Source organism: Lithobates pipiens, unplaced genomic scaffold (assembly GCF_037356315.1).
Source record: "Lithobates pipiens isolate NorthernLeopardFrog02 unplaced genomic scaffold, aLitPip1_a1.2 Scaffold_1, whole genome shotgun sequence".
In the NCBI taxonomy this organism is placed as follows: domain Eukaryota; kingdom Metazoa; phylum Chordata; class Amphibia; order Anura; family Ranidae; genus Lithobates; species Lithobates pipiens.
In genome coordinates, this window is record NW_027507685.1 from 163,747,119 (window position 1) to 163,768,576 (window position 21,458).

At 44.2% G+C, this 21,458-nt stretch overlaps 1 protein-coding gene across 4 annotated transcripts in view; it reads left to right on the top strand.

The window, feature by feature from the left end:
* The window catches only part of ADGRD2 (adhesion G protein-coupled receptor D2), a 930,084-nt gene that overhangs the window by 177,679 nt on the left and 730,947 nt on the right, over positions 1 to 21,458 (top strand). For all 4 annotated transcript variants that reach the window (XM_077478839.1, XM_077478840.1, XM_077478842.1 and 1 more), the window contains exons 8-9: positions 12,242 to 12,514; positions 14,031 to 14,142. In XM_077478839.1, coding sequence (XP_077334965.1) covers positions 12,242 to 12,514; positions 14,031 to 14,142 — 385 coding nt within the window. The remainder of the gene's footprint in view (positions 1 to 12,241; positions 12,515 to 14,030; positions 14,143 to 21,458) is intronic.

Here is a 21,458-nt window from a genome sequence, read left to right on the forward strand (position 1 = left end):
ACTGTTTTGCTTTAAGGGATCTCGCCAGTTGCCCGCTAGGTTTGTTTCCCCACTCGTATAGTGTCTTTGAGAAGCGTTGGAATTTCCTTTTAGTGTCGAGGTCTAGTAAATTCTTTAATTCTTCATGCTTCAATGTGAGGGCCTTAAGGTGAGTTGAGTGTAGAGAAAGCTTATGTTGTTTGTCTAGATCTGCTATTTGGTGTAGCACCTGCTCGATTTGCTGACCATGCTCCCGTTTTTCCTCGCTCCCAATTCGATAAACCGGCCTCTTATGGTAGCTTTGTGGGCTTCCCATACAATGGAGGTGGAAATATCGGAAGATGCGTTTTATTTGAATTATTCTATTAAATGAGAGGACAACATGGAGACTTCTGTTTGGTTAATAAGAAGAGAGTCATTAAGTTTCCAACTATTAGAGCGGTGAGTCAAAGTGGGCATGGCCATGCGCATCGACACAGGTGCATGAGTGGATATGGTGGTGGTACCTGTGTGAGCAGATTGTAAGAGTGGGAGGTGGTGGTGGTCTATGAAGATATTATCTATTCGGGAGTATGATTGATGCGTTCTAGAGAAATGTGAAAAATCTTTTTCTTTAGGGTGTAGTATACGCCAGACGTCTAGTAATTGGAGGTCTAAGTTTTTTTTTTAACAAGTGTCAGACGCTTAAACGAAATACTAGAGCGACCTTGGGAGGTGTCCAAGATGGGATCTAGGGGCATATTTATGTCTCCCACCAGTATGGTTACCCCCTTGGCAAAGTGTGACAATTTGGTGAGAATCTGGGAGAAGAAGGTGGGTTGGTTGTGATTCGGGCAGTAAATGTTAGCTAAAGTACACTGGGTGTTGCCAAGAAAGCCTTTTAGAAAAAGATAACGCCCATAATCTTCCGGTTGCATGTCTGAAAGGTGAAAGGGAACCTTGCCGTTAAAGCCTATGACCATTCCTTTAGCTTTATTAGTGTCAGATAAGCTATAGTACCACTGAGGGAATTGGGGTGAGGTCAATTTGACCGGCGTTGTGTGTGTTAAATGCGTTTCCTGAAGGAAAGCAATAGAGCAGGCTGATTTCTGCAACTCCCGTGTAACCTGAAGTTTTGCTGCTACATTCAAGCCCCTTACATTTTATAAAGTAATCGTGAATGTGACCATTATGTCAGCGGCAAGTGACCCTTAAGCACATTTTTCCATGCATGCCAACCAGGGGGGTGGAGAGAGAGGGTATGTAAGACAGGATAAGTTAAGAAAAACAAGTTTGTGTGGAGGATATAATTGTCCATCAGAACGCTCATGTTATGTCACGCAGAATTCTGTGGTGGTCCCTGTGGGGAAAGAGAAAGCAGGCAGCAGCCCAGTGCTCCGAGGAGAGATCAGGTGATGCAGCTTGGGGGCTACCCTTTTTCACCAACTCCAGAAGGAGGGGGGGTAGGGGGTGTACCTTTTTAGAGGTACATGGGAGCAGAGCGCTCTGCCAGCATTCAGCTAGAGAATAACAGATGTTGAAAGAAATTAGCTCCAGTAACAGTAAAAGAGAGATAAGCACATTAAGATAGCAAAATCATATAAACAGTATTCTGGTAAAATAAACAGTATAACTTGCAGGCATACTCAACCAGTCTGAGAGGAACCCAGGGGAAGGGGGTATCCAATATGACCCGAGGGCTTCGCAGCAAGGCAGTTATAACGGAGGTTTGCGTGGACACCCTAGGAGGTTGATCACAGCTAAAAATACCCTGGGTTCCTGAGAGCCTGCATTCAAGAAAACGAGCATGGCCAGGAAGAATTATTGCTTAGCCATGTTTTTGTGCTGAGCCAGGATTTGAAGCACGCCTCTTCTTAGATGGGGTTTTTTGCCACTGAGAATCGAGGATGGGTGTAAACTGAGGCACCGAGTCTTGACAGCCCGGGAGTTCCATCGGTGGTAGGTTGAGATCTGACAGAAATTGAGCAAGCTCCTTGGGGAATCGGAGGGTGTGGGAGCGACCGTTTTTAACAGCAATCAGGCACGCCGGGAAGCCCCATTTATAAGTGATCCTGTCTGAGCGTATACATTCTAGAAGTGGTTTAAGAGCTCTACGGCGGTCTAAAGTTTCCTTAGATAAATCTGGGAAGATGCTGATGACCGCTCCATCAAAGTCAATGTTAGGGGTGTTCCGCATTTTGACCATGATGGCGTTCTTATCCTTAAAACAGTGTAAATGGCATATCACATCTCTGGGTTGGTCAGAATTGAGATTACGGGGGTGAAAAGCACGGTGGACTTGGTTGAATCGCAGCGGGTCCGTCACCGATTTACCCAAGATTGTATTAAAAATGCTGTGAATCGATGGTTCAACGTCGTTGTTGCCTGTTGCCTCCGGCAGCCCGCTAATGCGTAGGTTGTTTCTGCGGTTTCTGTTCTCGAGGTCTTTGAGTTTGTATAATGAGGTACGGTGAGCGGAGGCAAGTTGGGTGACAGTCTCTTGTAATTCCTTTATGGCTGTGGCGTGGGAGTCTTGTCTATGCTCCGTGTCTTCCACCCTGTCCAAAATGTGCGCCATATCTGCTCTCACTCCGGTGATCTCCTTTTTTATGGATTTTTCTAGTCCATGGAACATCCCAGCTAATTCCTTTTTAAGACCGCTCATCAGGGATGACATGTCAGAACCAGTAGGAGAACCAGGGTCATCCATGAGGTCTGAACAGATCGAGGATGCAGAAGAGCTCTCTCTGATGTAGGCAGCAAGTAAGCAGGGGGATGTACTTCGCCTTGCGGCCCTTACCTGTCCGCTACGTTCTGTGTGGCCAGATCTGTCAGCGGCCAGGAAGCGTTGTATGGAGCTGGTAGCAGTTGGGTTAATCACCGGTCCCTTCCCTGAGCTCTTGTTAGATGTGGAGCGGGACTTAGGTTTCTTGGCTGGCATAATTGGAGCTGGAACGCTGAGTGCTGGGCGGAGGTCTCCTTAATTACATCTGCTCAGCGCCATGTGCAGATTAGAACAGTGCAAAAAGTCAGATTCATTCACATACACTTCCCTACTGAAGGCAGGCTTTGTGTTTTGTCTTATGTGTAATAGGCAGTCCTCTCCTGTATGGAGTGAGCAGTAGGGCTTATTTTGTACTGAAAAGTGGAGGGGGGAAGCAGCTTTCCCAGGGGGGAGCGCACTGGTCAGAGGTAAGGTGTACCTGGAGGAGCAAGATGGCCGCCAGGCTCCACAGGTAGGCCGAAGCCGCGGCCTTTCCTAGCGACAGCTCCCCGCCTAGTGCCGCCCTGTTCAGCCCCCTGGATCTCCCCCAGCAGCCCACCGTGGCCTCCATGGGTTTTATGGCGGTGCACAGGTCAGAGAAAAACAGCCGCCAGGTGGGGTGGGAATCAGCCCGCCTTGTCCTGAGTATGTGGGTCACTCACTGCTCCAGAGAGGTCAGGTCAACTGCAGCGATGGCACCGTCCTTTGCATCCGGTGGCCGCTAATGAGGATCCAGTTCGGGGGGGCCATATGCCGCCTGCAGCGGACGGCAGGGCCTCCACACAGGGCAGTACAATCGGCCGTTACGGGCCTGGATAGCAGAGGGAGGAAGTGGCACAGGCCGGAGGCTCCGTAGGCCTCAAGATGGTGTCGGGGAGCTTGCAGAGCGGGCCACACCGTGAGCCACACCACACGATCCCTTCCTCATTTTAGGCAGGCACCGCCAAATCAAGGATAGCGACCTGCCCGGAGTGTCTCAGTGAAGCAGGGTGTGTAGAGGGTGCTGCGTAGTCAAGGATGGTGGCGGATTAGCCAGAACAGCAGGGAGTTTGGTGGATACACGTCCTCTCGCGCTCGTTGCTAGACCCGCCCCCCAGGAGTATCCATTTGAGGTGTCCTTGTGGGATTGCACCAGAAGATAATGGAGATTCGGTTCTTTGTGGAGGATAACCAAACAGTAAAAGCATGGGGTCTTTATTTGGTAGGAAGGAGGTTACTTTTTGTATGAAGTGGAGAATTATAAACCAGTAAGAGTCTATCCGTGGACATAGACATAGGCGGTGAAGTAAGGAAGGTTTGTGGATTGAGCACCAAGGGCAGGAGGGACCTGCAGGGGCAGGGCGGGATGTCGAGAAAGGGTAGTATGCCCTGTGTATCAGTTTAAACTGGGTTTCCCTCCAGGACTCACGCAGATTAATGCTTCTGGTTAAGCGATATCCCGTTACGATGTTGGTTATGTCTGCTTGTCCCGGGAAGTCTGATAACCAGGATGCCATGGAAGTGGTATGTAAAGGTTTAGTGAATGTCCTGTTTAGAGGGCGATAGATGTTTGTTATAGAGTATCGCTCATCGTCGATCAGCTTATCGATGAAGGAGGGTTTGAATCGTATGGCTTTGTTCGGGCAGATTTTATTGATAAAATCCACAAATTACATGATATGAAAAATGAGATGAAGGGGGTAGGTTGAATTCCTATGCGATGAGTGGAAATGGTTTTAAGGGTTGTGTTGTTTACGCCATGGTAAAGGGTATAGGCTTTGGTTAGGCCCTTATCTTTCCATTTGGATAATGGTTCATATTGCAAACTCAGCAGAAATATTGGGTTATTCTGAATTGGAAGGAATTTAGAGATATGGGGTGACAGACCCATTTTTCTTCTCACCTCCCTCCATGCAATTATCGTGTCCCTGAATAGTAAATTATGTTTGATGTACCCTGGGATGTTCTGTAGCTTGCGGTGGAGAAGAGCAGCTAAGTTGAAGGGACATGCCCCCGCTGATTCCAGTCCATAGTTAGAGTATTAAAATGATTGACTGATCCAGTCCAGACCAATTCTTAGTAGGCATGCTAAATTATACACTCTAATGTTTGTGAAGTTAGCTCCGCCCTCACTCTTCGGGAGATGAAGTTTGGTCAAAGCAATTCTCGGCCTGCCTCCTTTCCAAAGAAATTTTGTGATTGCCTTATTTAGGGCCAAAATATCTTTATGTTTCAACAATAGCGGTAGAGTTTGGAGAGGATATAAAAGTCGGGCAAAACTAACCATTTTGTAGAGCGAGCATCTCCCAAAGAGTGACAGTGGGAATTCAGACCAGGTCTCCAACTCACCCAAAATTTTTGAGATCCGTGGAGGATAGTTGAGAGAATAGAGAGGAAGGTTCCCTAATGATTTTTATGCCCAGGTAGGTGATATGTTTCTCGTTTATTAGGAAAGGGGTTTTGTGCAGAGAGGGAGGAGTTCCCTTTTAACAAAATTTATTTTCAGGCCAGAACATTTACGGAAAGATTCAAACAATGTTTGAATAGTGGGGATATCCAAGTGTGGGGAAGTGGTGAAAATCAGAATGTCATTGGCAAATAGGGCTACTACTCAGCATTGAGGCTAAGGATTGCTATATCGTCTGTCGGTCGTTGTTTTGAGAACTCTAATACTTTTCTAAGGTTGGAGGAAGCCGATCTTCCTTTGGTGAAACCCGATTGCACATGATGTATTAGGGACGGCATAATGATTGCTAGCCAGGAAGCTATAATCTTAGATAATATTTTGGAGTTTATATTTAGTAAGGAAATGGGGCAGTAAGATCCCGAGTACCTTGGGTCCTTCCCTTTTTTGGCAATAAGTTTGATATTAGCAATGGTGTCCTGTTGGGGGGGGTAGGGTTTCCCGTCCCAGATGGAGTTATATACTGCCAACAGATGTGGAGTGATTTTATCTTTTAAAACTTTGTAAAATTCAGAAGTGTATCTGTCAGGGCCTGGAGATTTACCATTCGATAGTCCACTAACGACTGTCATAATTTCCTCTTCGGGGTGTTTAACATTTTTAGGTGATTTGAGTCGATCTGAGGAAGGGAAGAAGATTCAAGCCAGTCAGACGCTGTTTGAGAATCTATCAAGTCTTGCTCATACAAGTTGGTGTAATACCTTTCTAATGTGGCATTAATGTCTTTGGGAGATGGGTGACGTCTGAGTCATGAAGGGCTGTGAAATGTGTGGGGGTGTATGTACTCTTTGTGAGTCTCGCCAATAATTCCCTGCCTTATTTCCATAGTTGTAGTATTTTATTTGGACATAAGACATTTTTAAATGTTCTAGCTTATACACCCAAGTATTGAAGAGGTGCCTGGCATTTTCCCATAATTACATAGTTAGTAAGGTTGAATAAAGACACCAGTCCATCCAGTTCAACCTGAGTGAGTGTCTACAATTGTCTCTATCTCTTGCACACTCACATCAGTCACTACGCTCAAGAAGCCCACAATCCAAGGTCCCCATTCATATACTAGGGCCAATTTTTGGACAGAAGCCAATTAACCTACTTGCATGTCTTTGGAGTGTGGGAGGAAACTGGTGTATCCAGAGGAAACCCATGCAAGCACAGGGAGAACATGCAAACTCCAGGCAGGTAGTGTCGTGGTTGGGATTTGAACCAGCGACCCTTTTTACTGCTAGGTGAGAGTGCTAACCACTACACCACTGTGCTGCAGTTTTCTGCATTGTTCTGCACATTGAGTCGTGCCTGGGCTGATCTGATTTCTTTGCTGGCTTCTAAGTATTTTGTATGGGTGTTTTTATAAATACAGGTTTGGATTGTCTATATGGGTACAATTGTTATGGGCATATTCCAGCCAAGCCTCATCAAGCATTCGTTTAAAATCGTCATTTTGGTTCAGCTGTGACAGGAATCTCCATTGTCTGTATTCTGGGTTGGTCCTTAGATTGTCGAGAGTGACTGTGAGAGGGGAATGATCGGAGATGACCATGTCATGAATATCGAACTCTCTAATCTTGTGGATCAACGAATGTGTGCAAAGGAAGTAATTAAGTCTGGCGAAAGATTTATGGACTGGAGAGAAAAAGGTGTGTTCCCTATCCAGGTGATGAGAGAGTCAGAGGGCATGAAGTATGTGGTAGAGGGGGGAGAATTGGGTCCGTGTGGTTAGTTTCTGGAGATGGTCTGGGCTGGACCTATCCTCCTCATCATTAATGGTCGAGTTAAAGTCACCCCCTATGAGGTGAGGGATGTTGGAGTCATTCATTTTAGCTGTTAGGTCAGTGAAATACAGTGGTGCGAAAAAGTGTTTGCCCCCTTCCTCATTTCCTGTTCCTTTGCATGTTTGTCACACTTAAGTGTTTCGGAACATCAAACCAATTTAAACAATAGTCAAGGACAACACAAGTAAACACAAAATGCAATTTGTAAATGAAGGTGTTTATTATAAAAGGTGAAAAAAAAAACCCAACCATCATGGCCCTGTGTGAAAAAGTGATTGCCCCCTAAACCTAATAACTGGTTGGGCCACCCTTAGCAGCAACAACTGCAACCAAGCGTTTGCGATAACGTGCAATGAGGCTTTTACAGCGTCCTGGAGGAATTTTGGCCCACTCATCTTTGCAGAATTGTCCTAATTCAGTTACATTAGAGGGTTTTCGAGCATGAACCACCTTTTTAAGGTCATACCACAACATCTCAATAGGATTCAGGTCAGGACTTTGGCTAGGCCACTCCAAAGTCTTCATTTTGTTTTTCTTCAGCCATTCGGTGGTGGACTTGCTGGTGTGTTTAGGATCATTGTCCTGCTGCAGAACCCAAGTTCGTTTCAGCTTGAGTACACGAACAGATGGTCGGACATTCTCCTTCAGGATCTCTTGGTAGACAGCAGAATTCATAGTTCCTTTTATCACGGCAAGTCTTCCAGGTCCTGAAGCAGCAAAACAGCCCCAGACCATCACACTACCACCACCATATTTTACTGTTGGTATAATGTTCTTTTTATGAAATGCAGTGTTCCTTCTACGCCAGATATACTTGGACACACACCTTCCAAAGAGTTCCACTTTTGTCTCATCGGTCCACAGAATGTTGTCCCAAAAGTCTTGGGGATCATCAAGATGTGTTGTGGAGAAATTGAGACGAGCTTTGATGTTCTTTTTGCTCAGCAGTGGTTTTCTCCTTGGAACTCTGCCATGCAGGCCATTTTTGCCCAGTCTTTTCCTGATGGTGGAGGCATGAACGCTGACCTTAACTGAGGCAAGTGAGGCCTGCAGTTCCTTGGACGTTGTTGTGGGGTCTTTTGTGACCTCTTGGATGAGTCGTCGCTGCGCTCTTGGGGTAATTTTGGGTGGCCGGCCACTCCTGGGAATGTTCACCACTGTTCCATGTCTTCGCCATTTGTGGATAATGGCTCTCACTGTGGTTCGCTGGATTCCCAAAGCTTTGGAAATGGCTTTATAACCCTTTCCAGACTGATAGATCTCAATTACTTTTTTTCTCAATTGTTCCTGAATTTCTTTGGGTCTCGGCATGATGTGTAGCTTTTAAGGATCTTCTGGTGGACCTTACTGTGTCAAGCAGCTCCTATTTAAGTGATGCCTTGATTGTGAACAGGTGTGGCAATAATCAGGCCTGGGTGTGGCTATAGAAATTGAACTCAGGTGTGGACAACCACAGTTATAGTATGTTTTAACAAGGGGGGCAATCACTTTTTCACACAGGGCCATGATGGTTTGGATTTTTTTCACCTTTAATAATAAACACCTTCATTTACAAATTGCATTTTGTGTTTACTTGTGTTGTCCTTGACTATTGTTTAAATTGGTTTGATGTTCCGAAACACTTAAGTGTGACAAACATGCAAAGGAACAGGAAATGAGGAAGGGGGCAAACACTTTTTCACACCACTGTAGGTCTAGTCTGGGGAATTTGGTGCATAAATATTGGTTATTCTTATTTCGCTAGTCGGAAACTTATGGTGGATTGATATAAACCTACCCTCCTCATCTTTGTCAACCGAGAGTACATCATATGCTAAGTTCTTGTTCAACAGTATGAGTGTGCCTGCTCTGCGGCCCTTGGAGGCTGACCCTAGCACCCTCCCCACCCAAAGTTTCCACAAGCGGGAAGTGCAGAAGTGAGCCTGATTTTGCACTTTCTAGCTTTAGTAAATAAACCCCATTGTGTACTTAAAAGCGGGGTATGCCTGTACCACAGACTATCTACTGTCCTCTTGAGTGGAGCTAATGCCCTGAGTCCAGGTTAATAGTTCTCGCTGAGAGGCATTAGGCTCCTAGGGGGAGTATCAGGTCTTGAAGGGACCACATATGCACCCTACTAAAACTACAAAGAGTGTTACTGGTTGGAATCAGCTGTGATCTGCTTGATCAGACAGAGAGGTGGGCTTCAGGCATTTATGAGAGTCCTTCCTAGGACTCCTTTGATCCCTCGGCCCTTGCTTTACCTTATCAGCATAGGTATCAGAAGAGATTTGTTTGGTCGATAGCGTGCCTAGAAAAGTGTTGGCTTTCTCCGGAGATTGAAAGATGAGTTGTTCCCCGTCCGAGGCTTGCAGGTGTAGGACCACGGGGTAGGCCAGCGTGAAGCGAATACTCCTCTTGTAAAGCTCTGCGCAAATTGGTTGGAATTCTATGCATTTGTGGGATACCTCCACCGAGTAGTCCGCAAATATGAGCAGCTTGTGGCCCTTGATCACTACCGATCATGACTTTCTGAAACTCTGGAGAATATTGGTGCGATTAGCAAAGTTAAGATACTTTGCTATGATAGGTCATGGGCATTGGCGGCCATTGGAAGGGGCTCCGATCCGATGCACCCTTTCCACTGTGCAGCGCCGCTTTATGCCAAGAGCCTCCGGAAAGATGGAGGTACAGAGGTTAAGTAGAGAGTCCTGCTTGTGTGATTCAGGGAGGCTGATTATCCTTAAATTGTTCCTCCTGGAATGATTCTTGAGGTCCTCCATGCGATCGTGCAGGTGCTGCTGGTCCTGTATGAATTTTTCTAGCACAGCGTTCATGTTATAATGATCATCTTCCATGGAATAAATGCAGCTGTTCGGCTGTAGTCAGCCTCTGTGAATGATCCCCCAACTCTTTCCGCAACTTTAGTATTCCTTCTGTTACTGCTCTGTCTACTGCAGCTGTGATGGTGGGTAGAAGGAGATCAGCTACTGCCTGAGCAATTTTGGCATATGAGCTCTGTGTCTCCTGGTTCCCTGTAATAGAGGTGTCCATTCCCTCATGTGAAGGCTCCCTCTTACTGGGGTTGCCTGGAATGTGTGTGAGCTGCGCGCTCTGTGGAGGATAGGAGGCTCGTGCTGCAGTGGCCATTTTAGGCAGCACGGATGTCCCTGAGGGGGAGGGAGAAGTGTCCCTCGATCTAGAGCCTGAGTGCGATCGTGGATGATTTAAGTACCGCTCCATCCGCGGTGGCTTGGAGGAGCTGTTGCCGGCCGTTCGGGGGTAGCGTCAGGATTTTATAAACAGATTAGCCTGCGGGCTGGGTGGAGCCACCAGTATCACCTTCCTCCTATATACGGCGCCGGAACTGGAAGTGCATACGCTTTAATGGCATCCCAGTCTTAGTCCGTAGACTAAGGAGTACGTATGTGTGTGTATATATATATATATATATATATAAAGATATATATATATATAGATATATATATATATAGATATATATAGATATATATATATATAATATATATTTTTCTGCACGGGAAACAAACTGACATGCAGTGATGTAACTGAGTTAAAGTAAACGGAGTTACTTAATGCCGTTACTTTAGAGGGTAATGGGTAATCAAACTGATTACTCTTCCCCTCATGGTAACGCTGTTCCCATTACTTGGGCGGCATTACCGCAATTACATCTACCGCCACTAGGGGCGCAATGGATTGTCACCCGCCATGATCCGTGGAGCGCTCTGCAGCCTCAGCCTTTGGAAAGGCCGCGGCTTTGGCCTAGCTCTGGAGCGGCGGCCATCTTGGTGCATCTGTAGGGCGTTTACAATGTAATAGCTCCGTCAAATGATGGATCGATCACTTGTAAACAAACCGGCGTCATGATGACGCCGGTTCCTCTCTCCCCTCTGTGTACAGATCTGTACAGTGGAAGGGAGAGATCAGATGGCAGCAGCTCTGTGACAATTGCACAGCCATCCCTCCCTATCCTGCCAATACTCTGCAATACCCTGCCAACACTCTGCAATACCCTGCCAATACTCTGCAATACCTTGCCAATACCCAGCCAATACCCTGACAATACTCTGCAATACCCTGACAATACTCTGCCATACCCAGCCAATACTCTGCCATACCCAGCCAATACTCTGCCATACTCTGCCATACCCTGCCATACTCTGCCATACTGGGTAATACCCAGCCATACTCTGCAATACTCGGTAATACCCAGCCATACTCAGCGATAACCAGCCGTAGCCAGCCATGCTCAGCTGTACCCAGCCATACTCAGCCAATATTACAGTGGGGGAGATGACGTGGATATTACAGTGGGGGAGATGTATATTACAGTGGGGGAGATGTATATTACAGTGAGGGAGATGACGTGGATATTACAGTGGGGACTGTATGGTGGCGGAATTTTCACAGGTTTTTGCAAATTCAATTACTATTTGCTGATTCGAAAAATGATCCGATCCGTGACTCTGATCCGAGGAACGATCTGATCCATGAGTTTGGGGGGGACAGATGTACAGAGGGGAAACAAATATATGTGTGTGGCGGGGTGACAGACGTGTAGTGGGGTACAGAGGGGGAACATATATATGTGTGGGGGGGAACAGACGTGCAGGGGGGTACAGAGGGGAAATAGACGTGCAGGGGGAACACGCCTCTTGCTTACAGTAATACTAGACCTGCCCCTTAGAATATTAAAAAAAAGTCACAGTTACTTTGCTGAGTAACTAATTAATTTCCAATGTAGTAACTGAGTTACTAACGCAATTACTTTTTGGGAGAAGTAATTTGTAACGTAACTAATTACTTTTTTAAAGTAAGATGACCAACACTGCTGACATGACATCAAGGTTGGTGTGAGCAGGCATATAACTGACACGCATGAAAACTAAAGTCAACATGCATGAAACCCAGTGTAAACTGATGTTTCTGCAAGTTAAATCTGTGTGGTTTTCCCTTCAGAGCCCATCAGTTTTCATGCACGTATGGAGTAAATTTGCGTTCCACATCACTGAATACTTGAGCTGAATATTCACACAATGTATTCTGTAATTATTCTCAAATCCATTAGTACATCAGGCTTGCCATCTTGTGAACCAAGGTGTCTGCAGGTTATGAATGAGTATGTAGAGCTTGAAAATTACAGTTTCAGTTTGATAATTTATATACTGAGCACTGAAAGAGAGGTATCTGCCAACAGGTAACTGAAGTAAACACTCATGTCATAATCAGTACTTTAAATGTTTGAACATTTTCAAAACATATTCAATGTTTTATTTGCCTTGACTGTTTGTTTGTTTGTTTCAGATTCCAGAACACTCCTTCTCCAGTGAGTGCCACCACTTAAATTTTTCAGAAGCACTAGCAGGTCTCCAGGCCATTGAGGAAGGGCTAGAAACATATGGAGGTTCTTTGGATACCATGGATGTTCTGGGTGTTATCCAGCTTCTGAAAGAAGTGGCTGATATGGATGTAATTAAGAGTGAAGAGAACCTAGAAGACTTGAGTCACCATTTTGTACATGTCACAGGAGAGCTTCTTGATTACCGTGACCCAAATCTTTGGTCTGAAGTTGATTCGGTACATATACAGCTTTTTTCTTTAGTCATGTGATGTGTTTTTTTTTACCCTGCATTCCATTGGGATCAAAGTTTTTGGGGATGTGTGTGTTTATAGGTTGATTAGGGAAGAGGAATAATGCTTGATTTTCCTTGGGGGGGGGGGGTTGGAGTCAATTCTAAGTGTCCAGCAATCCTAGGCTGGTGCACTTCAGGTACTTGAAACTCCTTGAGTGGTATGCGACGGTTGAGGGTGCTAGACAGGGGAAGAGGGATAATGCTTGATTTACATGGGGGGGGGGGGGGGTGTAAATCCCAAGTATCCAGCAGTGCTAGGGTGGTGCACTTCAGGAGCTTATACCTCCTGGGGCTTTATGCAACTGGTGACGGTGTCTCTTTTTTTTGGTGATATGTTGCTAGTGCAGGTGCCTATGGATTTAATGAGGCTCAATGGCAATAAGTCTAGGAAATAAAAATAAAGTAATTGATTCTTATCAGTCCAAGGGGGCATCAGTTGTAAGTGATTAGTTGGTGAGCACTCAATCTGAGATGGGGATAATGATTCAAAAGTTTATATGCCACTAATCTGAGGCAAAGTTGGGTAGCTGAAAGTTTGTAAGCATGCAAGAGAATGTAAAGCCGCGTACACACGGGCGGACTGTATGGCCTACTTAGTCCGTCGAAACACATTTCAGCGGACAGTCCGCTCGTGTGTGGGCTTCAGCGGACTTTTTCAGCGTGCAGTCTGGCGTACTAAGTATTTCGGATTTTTCGAAATACTGTCCGTCATACTTTGGTTTCAGCGGACAATCCGCTCGTCAGTAAGCTAGTTCGATGGACTAAGAATGGCGCATGCTCAGAAAGGATTTACACGGCGAAAGGTTGCATTGCTGTGTATTGGACTTCCTATTTCTAGTCCCGTCGTACGTGCTGTACACGTCATCGCGCAAGCTTTTGACGGACTGTTTGTGCATCCGTGTGTGGTCAAGTCCGTTCATTCGAAAGTAGGACGGACTGTCCGTCGGATTGTATGACGGACTAAGTAGGCCATACAGTCCGCCCGTGTGTACGCGGCTTTAGTTTGAAAGATGGAAGTAACCATGTACATGGGGAAAGATGATTGGAGGTGTTAGTACTAAAGTTCTGTTTCTTTTTACCTAATGCTATATTTTACCTATATTTTACCTAATGCTATTTGCATTAGGTAATGCTATTTGCATTAGGTAAAAATATTACCTATCATTACCATGGCAGTGAGTTTTATGTTATAGGACTGAAGTTCTCCTGTGAGGATAGTTGTAAGAGATGGACATTTAGACAATTAGTTTCCAACTTATACATTTTTTAGCCTTTTTGCTCTATTTCCATCCTCTCCTAATAGTTTTTTAGGAAAACACCATTTCATAAATTACTATCACACTTTAAAATAAATGTATCAATACCAACTCTGGTGCAAATGAAAGCATAACTGATATTTAGCAAGCTTGTGTCTCTAACCACCATTGGTTCTCTAAGTGCAATACACAATTCTGTTGCAGGTCATTAAAGGTCCAATGACAATAATTCAAACAGTGGAGAAAATGGCATCCAAACTAGTTCTACTTCTTTCTACTGAAAAAAATGAAATCTGCATACATCACAGAAATCTTGGTAGGTTGACACAGATTGCATTGTTCTTTTCCAATATCATTCCAAAGGTACTAGTGTGTAAAGGAGCAGGCAAACCCATGGAGCAATTGGGGACATAATATGTAAATTTATACCTGTGCCATCAAAGGAAGAAGTCACCTGAATTTATCCATTACTGATGTGAGAGAAGATACTGTAGATAGATAGATAGATAGATAGATAGATAGATAGATAGATAGATAGATAGATAGATAGATAGATTAGAGAAAAAATCCCCAAATTGCAGTATTCCTTGTTTTTGTGAGTGATTGTAAAAGGACCATACACACGATCGGATTTTTCGACAACAACGGTCAGCTGGGCCTGTTTTATTGGACAATCCAACAGTCTGTATGCTCCATCGGACAATTGTTGTTGCTTTTTCAACAGATAAATGTTCGCTGTGCATGCTCTCAAACTTTTTGACAACAAATGTCCAATGGAGGATAATCCAATCGTGTGTACACAAGTCCATTGGACTAAAGTCCAAAGTACACACATGCATGCTCAGAACCAATGCTAAACACAAGCCAACAATAGTAGAAGTTGCACAAAGGGTGCCAGTAAAGCTGAAAAAACATGTGATTTGGTGAAAGCTGGCTGAAAATGTTCTGCCGTGTGTATGCAGAACAAGTTCACGTCCATTTGGACAAAAATCCAGGAAAAAATGCGATGGAAGTCTGATCGTGTGTATAAGGCTTAAGTCTAATAGGTGGATGCTGAGAACATGAACATGCATTATATTACTTATTTTTAAAATAAGTTATAATGTTTTATTTGGTACCTTTTAAAAAAGCATGATCCATAAGGCTACGACCAGGAACTGCTAAAGGAATTAAAAAGTCTTACATTGAAGCAGTGGAGCCTTCTTAGAACATTGCTCATGGAAATGCAGGCTGCATCTACCCTCCCCGAACACCATAAAGTCAAATACCTATTTAAACAATGACACATAACTTGTTGGCAAAAATTAGACGTGGCATATTTATTGGTTTATTCAAATCAATAAATAATAATAACATCTTGATAATTTTATTAATTCCCAAAGTCCCCCCTACAAATATGAAGAGAGACAGACCACATTACGTGCTTAGCGATTAGAGAGGGAGAGTGGGGAGCTTGTTGCACCGATGCTAGCTAGCTGACACTGGCAGGAATATTCCTGCAAGAGGGTCCTATATATAGTAAGCCTCCTTTCCAGAACATTCCCAGGGGTCACATGACATTCTGGGAAATTCCCAAATGTCATGTGACCATGTTTTCCCACCCCAATCCCATTTAAAATTTCTTAAAGGGAAACCTTGTCCCTAATATAGTAAACATGTATATATCCATATATATTCTTTTTAATATTATAGAAGGAGGGATGCCCATGCTGTCAGGCTTAAAGCCTCAAAGCCTTCTTAGTCCATGGGAATGCAGGCCATGCCCACCCTCCCCGAATACCATAAAGTCAAATATTTAAATAATGACACATAACAACTTGTTGACAAAAATTGGCTGCGGCACATTTATTGATGTATTCAAATCAATAAATAATAAGAACAACATCTTGATCAATTTATTAATTCATAAAATTCTTAAATTTCAAACAATGAACTTAAAACAGCTCAATCTTAAAGGAATCAAGCATACAGAATATTTATAACCAAAGTCCCCACGCGTCGTGTTTGAAATCTCAAATCTCTTACCCCACAACCACGGCCAATTCAGTGCATTTTTACAACCCTACATTAAAGATATCTACTCCTATTTCTGATAGATGAACGCTATCTGATCTATATATTTCAGAAAAACCACCCTCTAAATTACCATGTCTGTAGGAAAAACCGCCAATTTGTGGCATGAATTTTTCAATAGACTTGTTTAAACGCTTCCTAATTTTCTTGAAATTTTTTAAATGGGTATCCTGCAACCGAGGAACTATCTCTGAAAAGATTATTTTGGTATTCGGGGATGCTAACTTGAATATATGAAGGTCACGTTTCATCATAAACATAAGATCCAGTGTTCTTATTTTCACAAGATTGTTTCCCCCTAGGTGAACGATTGATAAATCAGGGGCTGGACATAACTCAAGCAACCTGGAAACATAAAAACACAAATTTGACTATTATTATTATTATTATTATTCAGGATTTAAATAGTGCCAACAGTTTGCGCAGCGCTTTACAATATGAGGGCAGACAGTACACTTACAATACAAATCAATACAGGAGGGATCAGAGGGCCCTGCTCGTTAGAGCTTACAATCTAGAAGGGAGGGTCAAGTTGAAACAAAAGGTTTTAACTGTGGGGGATGAGCTGATGGAGAAAATGAAAATACAGTTAGGTGTGGGTGGGGTAGGCTTCTCTGAAGAGAAGTGTTTTCAGGGATCGTCTAAAAGCTAATAAAGTAGGAGATAAGCGGACAGATTGGGGTAGGGCATTCCATAGGATTGGGGAGGCTTTGGAAAAGTCCTGGGGGCGAGTATGGGAGGAGGTGATGAGGGAGCTAGAGAGCAGGAGGTCTTGAAAGGAACGAAGAGGACGAGTAGGTTGGTATTTAGAGACTAAGCTAGTGATGTAGCTGGGGGCAGAGTTGTGGATGGCTTTGTATGTAATTGTTAGTATTTTGAATTTAATTCTTTGGCTGAGCGGAAGCCAGTGGAGGGATTGACAGAGAGGAGTAGCAGACACCGAGCGATTGGTAAGATGGATGAGTCTGGCAGCGGCATTCATTATGGATTGAAGAGGTGCTAGACTATGTAGAGGTAAGCCAATGAGAAGGGAGTTGCAGTAGTCAAGGCGAGAGATGACCAGCGAGTGAATTAAGAGCTTTGTTGTGTCATTGGTTAGAAAGGGACGTATTTTGGAGATGTTGCGGAGGTTGAGGCGGCAGGATTTGGACAGTGATTGGATGTGTTGCTTGAAGGAGAGTTCAGAGTCCAGGACTACACCTAGAACCTTGGCGTGAGGGGATGGGCTTATGGTTGTGCCATCAATTTTGACAGTGAGATCAGGGGAAGGGGCATATGGGGGAGGAAAAATTATAAGTTCGGTTTTGGATATATTGATTTTGAGGAAGTGGTGTGACATCCAGACTGATATATCTGATAGTAAATTAGTGATACGTGAGGAGACAGAGGGAGTGAGCTGAGGGGTAGAGAGATAGATTTGGGTGTCGTCAGCATAGAGGTGGTATTGGAAGCCGTGGGAGGCTATCAGTTGACCCAGGGAGGAGGTATAGATTGAAAATAGGAGTGGTCCAAGGACAGAACCTTGGGGGACCCCAACAAAGAAAGGAAGAGGAGAGGAGGAAGTAGAGTTGTAAGAAACGCTAAAGGTGCGGTTGGATAAGTAGGAAGAGAACCATCGTAGAGTATGGTCACGGAGACCAAAGGTGTGGAGTTTTTTGAGAAGGAGGGGGTGGTCAACCGTATCAAAGGCAGCAGAGAGGTCCAGGAGGAGGAGTACAGAATAATGTCGATTGGTTTTGGCCGTTAGTAGATCGTTTGTTAGTTTAAGGAGAGCAGTTTCTGTGGAGTGTTGAGGACGAAATCCAGACTGAAGGGGATCAAGAAAGCTATTATCAGCGAGGTGGTCACTCAGTCGGTTGTAGACCAGACGTTCGAGTAGTTTGGATAAAAAGGGGAGCAAGGAGATGGGGCGTAGTTTGTTTGGATTGGATGGGTCCAGTGAGGGTTTTTTAAGTATGGGTTTGACAAGTGCATGTTTTAGAGAGTTGGGGAAGATGCCAGAAGAGAGGGAGAGATTGAAGATGTGAGTTAGAGAGTGTAGCATAGAGCCAGAGGGTGAACACAGCATTTGCGAGGGAACAGGATCCAGAGGGCAGGTGGTAAGGTGGACATTACCAAGTAGTTTAGCAACTTCGTCTATAGTGGTGGGGTTGAAAGAGGGAAGTAATGATTGTGACTGTGGGCATGATGTGTAAAGCGTGGAGGGTATCAGAACAGTAGAAATCTCTGCGCAAATTGTATCAATCTTCTGTTTGAAGTGATTAGCAATCTCCTGGGCAGTGAGTGAGTTGGCGGGTGGAGGCGGTGGAGGACGAAGTAGAGAGTTGAAATTAGAGAAGAGTTGACGGGGACGGGATGATAGGTTGCTGATGAGAGTGATAAAATAGTTCTGCTTGGCAGAGAGGAGGCTAGAATTGTAATTTTGGAGGGCAGATTTATATTGGTTGAAATCTCTTTGAGACTTGGTCTCTACGTTTTTTCAGACTTCTAGTGACATCTGTTTGCCAAGGTTGAAGGGGTCGGGGCTTGATTCTGTGTGTAGTGAGGGGGGCCAGTGAGTCCAGAGAGGCCAGAAGTGAAGTGTTGTAGACAGAAGTGGCTAGGTTGGTGCAGGATAGGGGTGAGATTTTGTCGTAGAGGTTGTCAATAGCAGAGTAGAGAAGAGAAGGCTTGAGATGACGTAGGTTTCTGCGGGTAACTTTAATGCGGTTGGAGGGAGAGGAGTTGAAGGAGAGGGAGAGAGTGAAACTAATAAGGTGGTGATCAGAGAGAGGGAATGGATAGTTAGAGAGGTTGCATGGAGTGGAAAGGTGAGCGAAAACGAGGTCAAGGATATTGCCTTCGGAGTGAGTAGGATCATGTATCCACTGTTTCAGGTCAAAGGAGGAGGTTAGGCTGAGAAGTTTGGAAGGAGCAGAGGTGTTAGTATTAATAGGTATGTTGAAGTCCCCGAGAATGATTGTGGGGATTTCAGAAGAAAGAAAGTAGGGTAGCCAGGCAGAGAAGTCATCAAGAAATGTTGATACTGATCCAGGGGGCCTGTAGATCACGGCTATTCTTAAAGAAATTGGAGTGAAGAGACGAATGCAGTGTGCTTCGAAAGAGGAGAGTGACAGAGAGGGAGGTGGCTGAAGTACCTGGAAGGTGCTATGTGGGGCTAGAAGGATTCCAACACCTCCTCCCTTATGTCCATTGGATCTGGGGGAGTGAGTCCAAAGAAGACCACTATGGGATAGGGCCGCAGAAGATGCAGTGTCTGATTCGTGGAGCCAGGTTTCGGTGATGGCGAGTAGGTTAAATGAGTTGGCGATAAAGATGTCATGTAGAGAGGTGAGTTTGTTGCAGACAGAGCGGGAGTTCCAAAGGTCACAAGAGAAAGGGAGTCTGGTCTTGGGAAGAATAGAAATGGGAACCAAGTTGTGTTGATTGCGGCTGCTGCCAGAGGGTGCAGGGTGATGGGTACAGTTTAATGATGGAGGTCCAGGGTTTGGGGATATATCTCCAGAGTTTAGGAGAAGCAGGAGGGTGAGGGAGGCAATATGGGAGTGAGATTTAAATGAAGGGACATGCCCCAGGGTCTTGGAGATTTTTAGTGTGTGTGGATTTAGAATTAGCAGGAGTTGGTGGGTGCAGTAATAAGGAGAGGACAGAAGTGAGGGTGATATATATATGCTGTGGGGGGGAGAAGTGGGGTGGAGTTGAGATAATTTTAGTATAGAGGACAAAGCTGTCAGAAGGAGTGGTAGAGAATGCATGTTATGAGGAGAAAGTGCTAAAGGGTTAAACAAGGTCACCTGGTGTCTTTGCTGCGTTTTTCAAAGTATTTTCTTGTGTACCTTCGCTTTGTGCATTCGCTGAAGTGCAGAGTCAGAAGTGCTTCCACTTATTGAAATCCACCCACACCCCACCCCTATCAGTATAAAGCTAAGCTTCACTTTGGGGGAAGCTATTGCTGGGGGCACACTTGCAACTGGGGGTCTTTCTCCAAGTGCAGAGTCAGAAGTGCTTCCACTTATTCAAATCCCCCCACTTGGAGAAAGACCCCCAGTTGCAAGTGTGCCCCCAGCAATAGCTTCCCCCAAAGTGAAGCTTAGCTTTATACTGATAGGGGTGGGGTGTGGGTGGATTTAAATTATCACTCAGGAGGTAATAAAGCTTGGATGGTTAACAGGGCTAAATTCTAACTTCAGAAACAGGCTAGCAAGAGGGCACTAAAGTTAGAGGGGCCATAATTTTGGGTAAGACAAGGCAGATAATAAAGCATTGTAATCTGGACAGGGCTACAGACTGTTGAGCAAAAACAACATACCAGCATTTTTAAAGACACACATGAAAACCAGATAGCAGTGTTTCAGTTTTTGGGTGGAGATGGTTCAGTTAGCACATACCAGCATTTCTAAAGACACACATGAAAAGCAGATAGCAGTGACTATTGAAGATCTCTAAGTTCTTTCCGGCATATTTGAAATTTTCCAGGATCCAGAGACAAATTGGATGTATAGCAGCGCCTCATGGCTCTTTTATTTGCCCAATACACAAAAGAGTGGTCCAGGATCCAAATATATCTTCTAGTGCCTAGAATTAAAGAGAAAGATCAGGTCGGACATAAATTTGAAAACATGATTTGCAAGAACTTCGAAATTAGGCTCCATAGATGTTCTGAACATGCGTGACCTTCCTTGTCTGCATTTGGCAGAAATTGATGGAATCTGCATACCTGAAATCGAGACAAGGTGTCTGCAATTCGATTCTCCTTCACTGGAGCATGTCTAGCTTTTAGCCAAGTATACATTTTAAGCAAAGAAATACTAAGTATCTAAGCAATTTGACCACTGGTATGGATTTAGCTGACAAGCAATTCACGGCATATATAACACCTTAATTATCTGTATTAATCAGGATTCTTTTATTGGCAAATTGCTAACTGCATATTTCTAGAGCTACTACTAAAGGGAATAGTTCCAATACTACTATACTTTTGGTGGCTTTAATTTTTTCCCACCTATCTGGCCACTTACCACACCGCCAGTTAGTCTTCAAAATTGCTAAGAATCCACATGAACCTGCAGCATCTGTATATAATTCAAGATCAGCTGAAGATACAAATTGCTCCTGAAAAAATTTGAAAATGTATATCAAAGAATTTCAACTAAATTAACAGGTCCTCATTGAGGTCGGCTGTCAATCTGATGTTGAAAAACAGAGATTTCATGTCTGACATAGCTAAATACAAGCAACGCGAGAATATCTTGCCAACAGACATGATTCTTGTCGTAAAGGCCAATAGACCTAATAGCGATTGTAGTTATTTTAATAAAACTTTTTTACGCCTAACAGACACAGACATCATGGCTTTAATTTTGTTAAGTTTTGACTTGGGTAACTGAAATTCAAATATTTTGGTGTCTATCTTTATACCTAAGAATTCTATGGATGAGGAAGGAAAACAGTTTTTTCGTTAGCTAATGAAATACCAAAAAACTGTTGGAGCATAAGTAAACAAAGAGGGGAATGAGCCGGGCCAATGAATAAGAAATCATCAAGATAGTGCAATATACC